This window comes from Astatotilapia calliptera, chromosome 12 (genome assembly GCF_964374335.1).
Source record: "Astatotilapia calliptera chromosome 12, fAstCal68.1, whole genome shotgun sequence".
Lineage (NCBI taxonomy): Eukaryota > Metazoa > Chordata > Actinopteri > Cichliformes > Cichlidae > Astatotilapia > Astatotilapia calliptera.
The window spans coordinates 29797467-29809449 of NC_137433.1; the positions used below are offsets into that span (position 1 = coordinate 29797467).

The 11983-nt window shown below is 39.9% G+C and overlaps 1 protein-coding gene across 1 annotated transcript; it reads left to right on the forward strand.

Annotated features, from left to right (window-relative positions):
- The first annotated feature begins 671 nt into the window (after nt 1-671).
- psat1 (phosphoserine aminotransferase 1) lies at nt 672-7739 on the forward strand. The gene is made up of 9 exons (XM_026188781.2): nt 672-867; nt 2425-2485; nt 2823-2892; nt 3371-3576; nt 5120-5292; nt 5554-5723; nt 5828-5956; nt 6739-6876; nt 7296-7739. Exons 1-9 carry the CDS (start codon nt 811-813, stop codon nt 7396-7398), a joined length of 1107 nt encoding a protein of 368 aa, XP_026044566.1. The 5' UTR covers nt 672-810; the 3' UTR covers nt 7399-7739.
- Nucleotides 7740-11983: the final 4244 nt, after the last annotated feature.

The window sequence follows — 11983 nt, forward strand, 5'->3', positions numbered from 1 at the left end:
GTAAGATCAATGTATAGTTTATTATATATGTGAAATAATTGAAATGAGGAAAAAAATAATTTGATCTCAGTTAAGAAGTTTCTGCATGATCTAATTTAATAAATAATTTAAGTTAAATATTTTACAATGTTGTAAATCTTTTAAAATCAAGTTGTTACGGTACTTAAGATCAAAGGGAAAACAGTCTGGGAAAATTTCACAGTAGTTATTTCACAATAGTTTAAATATAATAACACTAACCCAGAGTACTCTTACTCTAATATTGACTTAGGGGAACATTTGAGTACAAGGTGCTTTGAGAACAATGTTTAATTATGCTTTCAATTTAAAACAGGAGCAACAGAGGGTTTTTTTATATATAAAATAATTGTTTAATATTTGAATTGGAGCTTATCCACTCGGACAGCCTAAAAGGTTAATCCGCCTGTTTGAACGATTGACAATAACTACTAAAAAATAATTATAATCAGTAATTACTGGAGTTAACGTTTTCCAAAAACGCTGCGTCCATATGATCAGATTCAACTTTTTGAGGATTTGAGGATGCATCATGCATTAATACTCCCTTACTTGGTCAACTATGCATTGTAACCTAGATCGCATGACTCTATTTTGTCAATTGAGGCTACAAATTTACGTGGCGTTCCCAAACGCAACATGCTATATACATAACTGGCATCCAAGCCAACCAGTGCTCGAGGAGGAGAGCAAAGACACGGCCGAAGCTGAGGCTTTCACAGCGCTGAATCTGGTAGAGACAGCAGGCAGGGACAGCATCCACCAGCCGGAGTTTCGAGCTCGCTTTACACCATGGAACACAAACAAACCATCAACTTTGGAGCCGGACCTGCAAAACTTCCCCCCTCTGTAAGTTGGTATCCCTCTCTTGCTTGTGTAACGTTAATAATGTGCAGAAAAAAAGCGAGCTAATTGCAAACTGCTTTAAAGCAAATTGCCACTTTATAATTTGTTTAACCGCAGGCGGGTCGCGGACGCGATGGCCTAATTTTCCTTTCATTTTCGTAAAGAGAGACACTGTATGATGAAAAGGACTTTGGTTTAATGCCATTGTCAGCTTGGCATTTGTCAACAGTGTGTTGAGTTGCATCAGCCTCATTCATTCATGTGGAAACCTGCTCCTTTGTGGTTCACTGGCAGCGGCAGAGAGAACCTCTAGATGGCAGAAGAAACACGCTTAGATGAGAACAAATCACAGCTCCCAGATAACACTGACGCCTCCCGCGAGGTCTTTTTGGTTGACTGCAGACTTAATGTACTCTGAGTGGTTTGTACTGCTGCCTGCGGGGCTTTGTAGAGCCCAATAAACCCAATGAACTGTAAGGATTTAGTCATGAGGCGTTTAAATGGTCAAAACAAAATAAAAAATTGTGAAACGGAAAGAGACTGACAAGTAAACTCACCGGTGTACAGTCGCAATGCTGATTATCGACTGTTTTAGTGCTTAGGCAAGTTTGTTTTTTGCTATTTTGCAGCCCACCAAGATTTTGGCTTTCCAACATTTTTTCAAAATGTGGTTTAATTTACTCATGCTTAAAAACACTGGAGTTTATCAAATGGCCAGAAACAGCATATATACAAAACACATGTACAAACTTCTCTTAGCAGTGACTCTGCATTAGTCATTTACTAAAAGCCCTTTTTCTAGACTAGAAAAACCTTAATGTGATAGCAAAGTTTACGTTTAGGAGCATCAGTTGGTCATTGTATGATTTTTATTTTTATTTTTTATTTTTTAGGTCAAATAAGATTTGTGGAGCTAAAATGTGTATTCATTAGTTATTAATAGCAGTCCTATTTATAAGATAGTGATCAGAGGTGCAACACATTTTTAATTTTAATTTACAAACCAACATGTTGGTTAGTAACAAAGACCAAAAACATCTATGTGGTTTCATTAACAGCTGTTTTCTTGTTGCAGTCCAAACTTTATTTTTAGTGCAATGAAAAAAAAACGTGTTCAGCTACCATCATAGTTTCTGAAGAGATATCCAAAAGTTGATTCTGTTCATCTGGACGTAGCGTTTTGTGGGAGAAACGTTTCGTCACTCATCCAAGCGACTTCTTCAGTCTTAGCTGACTGCAGGTTTCCCCAAATCTTATAAAGATTATGCTTTATAAGATTTATACTAAGATCTTACTAAGATCTTACTAAGATTATACTAAGATTAAGGAACTGACCTCCCAGCCCATTGTTCCTCAGTGGGCTGGTTTCAGTCATTATGCAAATGTACTGTTTGGGGAAGTTTGGGGAGAATGAAGAAGTCATTTGGATGAGTGACGAAACGTTTCTCCCACAAAACGCTACGTCCAGATGAACAGTATCAACTTTTGGAGATCTACTTTCCTGGATGATTGAGAATGCATCAAGACGTTTTGAAGAGATACTTACACGATGTGTTGCAGGTGCTGCTTCAAGCTCAGAATGAGCTCCTAAACTACAGCGGCACTGGCATCAGTGTCCTCGGTGAGTAGAAAAACAGATCAGTACACAAACATGTTAATGTATTGTCTCTAGATTTTTCAGTAAAGGATGACTCTGTTGAGATGGATCCTTTGTGACCTCTTGTTAATTGTGGCCTGTAGCTGACATTTCATACAGAGTGTGTGTTTACTGTACTGTGTCCAGATTAATAAACCTTGAGAGATTTCCATACGTCCAGATATTTCATAGCTGATCACTGCTTCCTCAGTCTCTGGAATCTGTGAAATATTAAACATCACAAATATCACATTTTCATCAAAGGTGTGTGTACGTCATATACAGTGAAATAAAATCCCCCAAAATGTTCTTTTTGTACTAGAGATGAGTCACCGATCATCAGACTTCAATAAAATTATCAACAAAACAGAGAGCCTCCTGCGAGAGCTGTTGTAAGTAACTTTTGTTGCTCTGTTGTGTTTCTTCAGATATGCTGCACTATAATCACGTCTCCTAACAAAGGTGTTCATTTTTTTTCTTGTAGTTTCAGCTGACAGTACATAACGTGTTGTAATCATAGTCAGACTTCTTTTAATGCATAAACACTCGTACCCTTTTTTCCTCTTTTGTACAACAGCGCTAATGACAGGCAAACCGGTCAAACGAGATGGTTGTGCACCTTTTCTTCGAAGTTATTCTTAGACAGTCACATTGCTGTCAATCCGATGGAGGCAGAGATGTACAAGAGATAGCTGCATATTTTACCTATCACATTTAAACCACACTAGTGTCTCAGCTGAGTAAAGAGATGCTTTTTGCTTTCAAACTGTACCTTTGCTTGGTTTAAGAATCAGACTTCCTGTAAGTTTACATCTGCACGTGATTATGTCTGGATTGCCTTTAACACACACTGGTATTTTTTTTTCTCAGAAATATTCCAGACAACTACAAGGTGCTGTTCCTGCAGGGTGGTGGGTCTGGACAGTTCAGCAGTGTTCCTCTCAACCTGATTGGTCTTAAGGAGGATAGGTGTGCCGATTACCTGGTGACGGGCACGTGGTCGGCCAAAGCAGCAAAGGAAGCGGAAAAATATGGCAAAGTGAATGTTGTTCACCCAAAACTGGATAGTTACACGAGTAAGTGTGCAGACTGGCAAGTTTTTTCTTTTATTTATTTTTTCCTGCCATGACATTAAAACAGGAAAAAAAGGAAAAACTAGTATAAGCTGAAATAGTCAGTAATTGTTATTCTGACTGCATCAGGACAGTGAGTCTACAAAATCTGGCTGTGTACCCGGGCGGTTGCATAATAAACAATAGAGCCAAGCACCAGTGAAAGACTCTGGTATGCAAGTGGTCATTTCCACATGGTTGGGCGTAATATTTAGAATCAACGCTACGGTGCTTTGAATTACAGTACTGTGCAAAAGTCTTAAGCCACCCTTCATTTCTTTATATTTTGTGCCAGGAAAACAGACTTTCTTCTAATTTTTTGCAGCGGTTTTGAGAAGTAGTTTTTCAGGCTTTCTGAAGGTCTTTCAAAGGTTTTTTTTTTTTTAAATTGGCGACTTTTTCACTTATTTTCAATTCAGTTACTCCACCTGACCATTTTTAGAGGCGTTAATCATTCAAACTTTAAAAAAGCCATGTAACTCCAGGGAGTAAACCAGTGTTGCGTCTACACAAAGTAGTAAAAGCTGACAAAGAACAATTTTAATTGAATTATATTTAGACTCTATCTGCATATTGCAAACATACATTTTCTCCCGTTTCTTTAATTGAATCTATGGGAAAAAACAAAGATAACATGACCTTCTTGGGGACACTCCCATATGGCTTAAAATCTGGGACTCTCCACCAATTGCTGTCAGAGCTGAAGAAGCTTCTCCGATGAGAGGTGAAACATCTTCAAGGAAACTTAAATAAGTCCAGAAGCTTTTCTTTCCGAACTCCTTAGACTACGATGACCTGGATGAGTGAGAATCTTCACAGACAAAGATAACACTGTTTGACAGATGTAAAATTGTATTTTTGCACCAGTAAGCTGATTCCCAAAGTGCTATTATATTGTTATGTCTCGCTACCAATATAGATATTGGCATATCTCGGTATGGTGTGCAGTGTGTCCTTTAAAAAATTTGAGGAAACTGGAAAAATCTAGGAAAAGAAGTAAGAGGCCTAAAAATTATCTACAGCAGCAAAATAGTATCTGAAAGTCATGACCTCAATAAATGGCAGAAAATCAAACAAAAACCTGAAACGAGGTTCAAGAGATACATCTGGCCCTTCAGCTGATCACTGTTCACCAAAGCATCATCAGAAATGGATACAGTGGAAAGGTAGTTTTCATTTTTCAGCATGGCAGTATTCCCAAACACACATTATTGAAGCAGTGTGGAATCACCTTGAAAGTGAGCAAAATAAAAGGCAGCCAACATCCAAAAAAGAGTTTTGGATGTCCTTCAGGAAACCTGGAGAACTATACCTGAAGACTACTTGAAAAAATTACAAGAAAGCTTGCCTAAGAGCCTTCTTACCTGATACGACTTTCTTCACATTATGCTATCGCCATGAAGTTTTATTTTAAGTTTTTGATTGCTCTCACTGTGCTGCTAGCATGGCTATAGATGCTTTGTTAAGTCTTGTTTTGATTTTATTATGCTGGGTTTTGTGTGTGTAGAAATCCCTGACCCCAGCAGCTGGACCCTGAACCCCTCAGCCTCCTACGTGTACTACTGCTCCAATGAGACAGTCCATGGTGTTGAATATAACTTTACCCCAGAAACAAATGGGGTGGTCTTGGTGAGCGACATGTCCTCCAACTTCCTGTCCCGACCTGTGGACGTCTCTAAGGTGAGCTGGAAAAATGCGACTGAAAAATGTATATATTTAACTCTTGTGCCTCTGGGACCCTGTTCTTAAATATGTATTTAAGTTCTGTATTGCCATATTGGCTACCGGGGAATTTTGAGTGGGGAACATGTCCAAAAGTTCTTAGCTTCTTTTTGAACTTATAAGTTCCCTCTCGCCAAATCAAAGGCATTTTTTTTGTCTCAAAGTAGACCCGTAGTTGTAGGCAAGGCTGTATTTATTGTGCTCTCCTGCAATCTGCAGTTTGGGCTCATTTTCGCTGGGGCTCAGAAGAATGTGGGCTGTGCCGGTGTAACCGTGGTCATTGTGCGGGAGGACTTGTTAGGTCACGCTCTGAAAGAGTGTCCCATTGTCCTGGACTACAAGGTCCAGGCTGAGATGAACTCCCTGTATAACACACCCCCATGTTTCAGGTAAAAACTCACCAGTGTAAGAAGTTAATCTTTATCCTCCAGACTGAAGATGATCAATATGTCAATTTGTCACAAACTTTAATCTTTTTCGTCACTGGGTTCAGCATCTACATCATGAGCCTGGTTCTGGAGTGGATAAAGAACAATGGCGGCAGTGCTGCCATGGAGATGCTCAACAAGCAGAAGTCCTCCATGATTTATGACATCATCAATGCTTCTAATGGTTTCTATGTGTAAGTATCACATCGGCATTTAAATACGAGAATTCAGAGGAAAAAGCAAAATGATAATGAACAAATGGGTCAGGAAGTAAAACTCTACCAAACCTACATATTAGGAGTGCAATAAGGAGTTCAACCCAGAGCTGTGTGCTGTGTTGTTACGCCCCGAGTCTAGGCATGTAGAGACGCACATAAGATTTGAGGAGAGAGAAGCAAGTACCCACCCTGGGTCCCAAACCTAACATCCGAAACCGGCTACGAGTAAAAAAAAAGGTGCTTTTCTTTAATGTCAGGAAGCATAGCTCCAGGGTCAACCCAGGCCAAAATAATAAACAAAACCAACTAAGTCCTGCCAGAGGAAACTAACTAAACCCTAAGAACGAAACAAAACAAACAAATGACAATACTATCCCTCGCTTCCTAGTCCAGAAACAGGAGAAAACTGTTCAAAAGAAAAGGCGGCTCACCCCTTCAGCTTCAGCCTATGCACGCATAAGCACTGAGTTTACCCACAAGCATGCTTACACAGATACAAAGTAACCCAAAAAGTTGGAAACCAGGGCCAGGTCCATGTCTGCAGTCAAAAACTGCTCGCTCGCTTCTCTCTCTCCCGGCAGCTGTCAGAGCGGCTTTTTGAACGCAGTCACGTGCTCCATGGTCCAATCAGCAACTCACTACTCTTCATTAGGGGAAGGATCTGCAGAGAGTCTTAAGACACAGTAAAGAGACAGAAACACAGCAGCTCACACAGACTTCTTATGGCCACGAGCTGTAACATGTGTCCACCTGCTCAGGTGTCCTGTAGACACAGCCTGTCGGAGCCGGATGAATGTACCATTTCGTGTGGGGAAGAAAGAGGGAGATGAAGCCTTGGAAAAGGAGTTTCTGGATGGTGCTTCCAAACGTGGAATGATCTCACTGAAAGGACACAGGTTCGTTTGACAAACATTTTGTGTGTATAGTGTTGCTCAATTAAATCTGATTTTTAGATGTAGATTTTGCAACCTAGTAGAATTAATTTCCCTTCTAAGGTTATAGAAACAGGGTGGCACATTGGTTAGTGCTGGTGCTTGGGACCTGGACTAACTGACAATTCAAAATTGGTGGTTGGTGTGAATATGATTTGAATGGTTCTCTGTATTGGCCCTGTAATAGACTGGTGATCTGTCCACGGTAAAGCCTGACTCTTACCTCATAACTACTAGGATGGATCAAGCAGACCCCATGGATGGAAGTGGAAACAATAACTTTAGCCAGGAGCACAGATGTTGGATTTGCTTTGTAATTTTGTAAAGACAGAGAAGGCAGAGTACGAAACACACTTTTTTTTTTTTTTTTTCTCACCCTGCAGGTCAGTTGGAGGAATTCGCGCATCACTTTACAACGCTGTAACACTGGAGGACACTAAAGCACTCGCTGACTACATGAAGGAGTTCCTCAAAGATCACCAATGAAGCCTCTCCTACTGAATGCTGCCTGATCCCAGAGGGGCAGTTTCATTATGTTAATACAGTTTTTCAAAGAGGGAAAAAAACAACAACTTGTAACTCTTCTTTTAATCTCGTTGAGATCCACGTTGGATTTGAAAGTTGCACCTTTTTACATGCCTTTTATAACAACCTGGCATTGTTCCTAATAAGCTACTGCCTTTGCTAGTTATATATGTATGTAACATAGCCAGTAAACGAATTAAAAATAGTAATTCTAACAGGACTTATATGTGTAAATGTTCTAGGTGAATCTTGTTATTTGTAAAACCTGTACTTACATTCCAGTAAAAATTAACTTGACATTACTTTCATTTTGCAGTTGTTGTTTATTTTTTTTAAGCTACTTTTTTTTAAACTGCTTTGCATTGCTGATGTTTTTTCTGTTTGATGAATGTTCAGGGGAGAAAGCAGAAACAGAAAATTTGGGTACATAAAGCAAATTAACCTTTTGCATATCTAAAAAGTTTTAACCAGGGGCAGCCTATATCTTTTTACACTTCATCAGTGAGAGATTAAGGACAAAAAATGATATCATAAACACACATAAGCTATATTAGCCAGGAAAGAATCAGCTGTGAATCACCCCTGCAGTGAAATGAGGTGTGCTCTGGTGCAACAGACTTAACATTTTCAGTCAAACAGTGCAGTAAAAGTTTAACCTTGCAACAATTTACTCTTAAGTAACAATGTGCAGTGCAGCCATAAGCAGAGTTACTCTTTTGCCTGTGAGGTTAAACAGTCACGTACTACTAACTAACTGGCTGCTGAAAGCCAGAGCAGCTCTGTATGTAGGAGTTAACAGGTCTGTATAAGGACTGTGTCAGCATCAGAGAGACTGTGCTCCATGTGGGTGTCCAGAGGCCTGTTCATTGGTAAATGGCCTGCATTTGTATAGCGCTTTTCTAGTCCGTAAGGACTCCAAAGCGCTTCACACTACATTCAGTCATTCACCCATTCACACACAGGCGATGGCAAGCTACATTGTAGCCACAGCTGCCCTGGGGCGCACTGACAGAGGCGAGGCTGCCGGACACTGGCGCCACCGGGCCCTCTGACCACCACCAGTAGGCAAACACGGGGTTAGTATCTTGCCCAAGGATATTTGGCATGCAGCCAGGATGCAGCCTGGGATCGAACCACCGACCTTCTGATTAGTGGATGACCTGCTCTGCCACCTGAGCTACAGCCACCCCATTGCCGCCTTTGCCCTGCTAACGTCTATCGGGACGGCGCTGCAGTGCATTTCACCCTGACCTTTGACCTATGGGGAAAATGAGAATTATATTACAGCAATAGATTGTATCATGTATCCTTAGGCCAACTAAAAATACATTTAAATGTAGTCTTGGTTTACAGTCTTGATTTTTAGTTGAACATGAATTGTGTAAACAGTGCAAAGCTAGAATGTACTATGACTGATTTTTTTTAACCCATCCATAAAATCTGCAAACAGCAACTGTGACCTAATAAGCCCTGTGAAAGCTCACCAAACAAGAGAGGAAAAACAAAACACATTAAGAAAAATTATTTGCAGTATAAGAATAAAAACAAAACTGATTTAAACAGATTCAGCATTAAGACAAACAGATTCTAGTATTTTTCAGTGGCCAAGTTTAAAGCAGACAGTTGGACCTTCTTTCCACTGGTACTATTAACTCTTACAAAAGGGTAGGGGATAAAGATTTCAGGAGTAGTTCTCGTAGATGCTCCCTGGATATCGTAGCCATCAAACTCTACAACACTAAAAAAAGAAGAAGAAAAATCTCAAATAGGAAGGAAGAAGAGATTTTTAAATAACTGTGTTTTTTCCTTAATATGTTCTCTCACCCATGTGTACTGCTCCCTATAAGCGTCAACAAAATAAAACTAGATGTTTTAGCACCAATTATCCTCTAGGTGGAAGTGTTCATCAAGAAACTTATTTTGCATAACCCAGGCATGATTGAATGGAGTCTTTCAAGCTTTGCCCATCCCATTTAATTATTAGTCTTTAGTGATATGTTATCTTGTAATCACACAGCCAAGATTGGCATATTACACAACAAAAATTATAGTGTTAGTATGATATTGTGGCACAAAAAAATAGAGACAACTGAAACAAGTAATCTCCTCAGAAAAAGAATTTGGATTATAGTCTTGTTCTCCTGTCTAGACACAAACACATGCATACATAAATGCATGTTCATGGTATTGTTTACTCTCATAGGGTCAACTGAGCATCATAGGTGAAGCATTCTCAGCTGAAGAAAGAAAGCATACATCTCTACTTCAGAATCAGAAAGGGGTTTATTGCCAAATGTTGAGCAGGTTTACAACATTAGGAAATTGCTGCGGTGCTTCAGTGCAAACATAGTGTCATAAATAGCACTTAAATAGACATGAAAAAATAAAAGTAGGGATAAGAATTAAAAGTGCTACGTAGAAAGATATGTGCATGAGCTATACATGAGATATATACATGAGAATAAGAATTAGAATTAAGAGTGCTACGTAGAAAGATATATACATGAGTGCTTGGAACCCTGAAAGTAATTCAATTCAAATCAGTTTTATTTATATAGCGCCAAATCACAACAACTGTCGCCTCAAGATGTTTTATATTGTAAGGTGCACCCTACAATAATACATACAGAGAAAAACCCAACAATCATATGATCCCCTATGAGCAAGCACTGTGGCGACAGTGGGAAGGAAAAACTCCCTTTTAGCAGGAAGAAACCTCCGGCAGAACCAGGCTCAGGGAGGGGCGGGGCCATCTGCTACGACCGGTTGGGGAGAGAGAAGGAAGACAGGATAAAAAAAAGTAATAAGTTCTCCGGGCTTCCTGAAGAAAAAGTACATCAGTATTAGACACAATAAATGTGTATCACAGTTTACAGTTATTGCTGTAAGATGCATAAGATAATTCATATTCCAGGAGGTCGGATAACTCTCTCTCCTTTTATTCTAAGTTACATTTATTACATAATGTACTCTTATCTTTGTACTTCAAAAGACAGCCTGCTTATGATGTGCACAATACTGCAAACTCCTTTTTGTAAAATTAAGATCATTTAGATATTTTATGTATTATATATATACTAGGGGTGCAACGATATTCGTATCGATATTGAACCGTTCGATACAGTGCTTTCGGTTCGGTACGCATATGTATCGAACAATACAACATTTGTAATTTATTTTATCAATTTTCCTTCTGACGATGCTGTCTGTGTTGAGCGCTCAGTGAATCTGTGTTCGACTACTCCGCCTAGGCTGCACTGTCGAGCGCAGATCCACTGAGCGCTCAACACAGACAGCATAGTCAGAAGGAAGAGCGCAGGGAAATTTGCAACAGGCAAATTGAACCTCATTCAGATCTGGCGTTTGGAATTATTTTGGTTTTCATGTGACGTATGACCCTGAAGGTAAGCGAGTCATGGACTAAAGTAAAACAGTATGTTGGATGTGCCATGCAATGCTCAATTACATTGGTGTGAACTAGTGTGTTAGCGCAGTTAGCTCGTTAACGTGTTGGCCGTCTAGCCCCATGCACGGAGCGATCGGCGGTAGCTCGTTAACGGAGATTTGCCGTGTTGTGGCGTTAAGGTCATTTCAACGAGATTAACCTGAAAGCACTAGTGGGAACACAACGAATATGACTGCACATTTACGCCGACATCATCCTAGTGCAAAGAAAAGTGGAAGCAGACAAAAAAAAGCAAGCATGCTACTAACTTTAGCCGAGTCATTTAGACAGCTGTTAGCACATGATTCTCCTTATGCTGCTGAGAATATAGCCCAGAAGAAGCGGATAGTATAGCTTTTATTTTGGAAAGAGCCATTTCTCTGTAATAAACTCTCTTTTCCAAAGATGAGTGATTCCTCAATCAGATACAGGGCTTGCAATATGGCTAGCCCGACGTCCTGGAGCTAGCGATTTTTTTCAGTCGGGCTACCAAAATCTTTCTCTTCCCTGCCCGTCGGGCTATTGTAGGAAAAATATATGTCAATGCTTTTGCATTCTTTCAGAAATGTAGCTGGGTAATTATGTCATTGGCATCGGTGAGCCACTGTCAATATGTGACATATTGAAGTCGCGTTTGAATTTGCGCTTGTTTTTTTGCTTTCACTTTGCAATCGTGCGAACTGTGTATAGAGAGCGACAGCACTGATCTGTGAGTGATGATAATTTGTGCACCAATTCCTCTGACATCGTCTTATTAATCGTTAGCTTACTATGCAAACATGACAAGTGAAATCTCCCGCAGCAAGCTTAAACATGTGAGAGGTTGATCGCGCAGAGAATCGCTGAGCTTATGTGAGTGAGCGTGTAAAAGCATTTCAGTTCTGCTGAGCCAAATAAGACAGGTCAGGGTGAAGAAGTGACAGCCAAAGAAAAGCTTACCACAAAACGGAGAAGTTATGACAAATCAGACTATAAGCCAAAAAGAAAGTGCAGCTTTATGGTTTCATGGACAAAAGAATTTCTGTGGCTGCGATATGATGAGCTAAATAACCAGGGCTGCACATAAGTGGTCCGCAGGTGCGCATTCGCTGTCAAAATAAA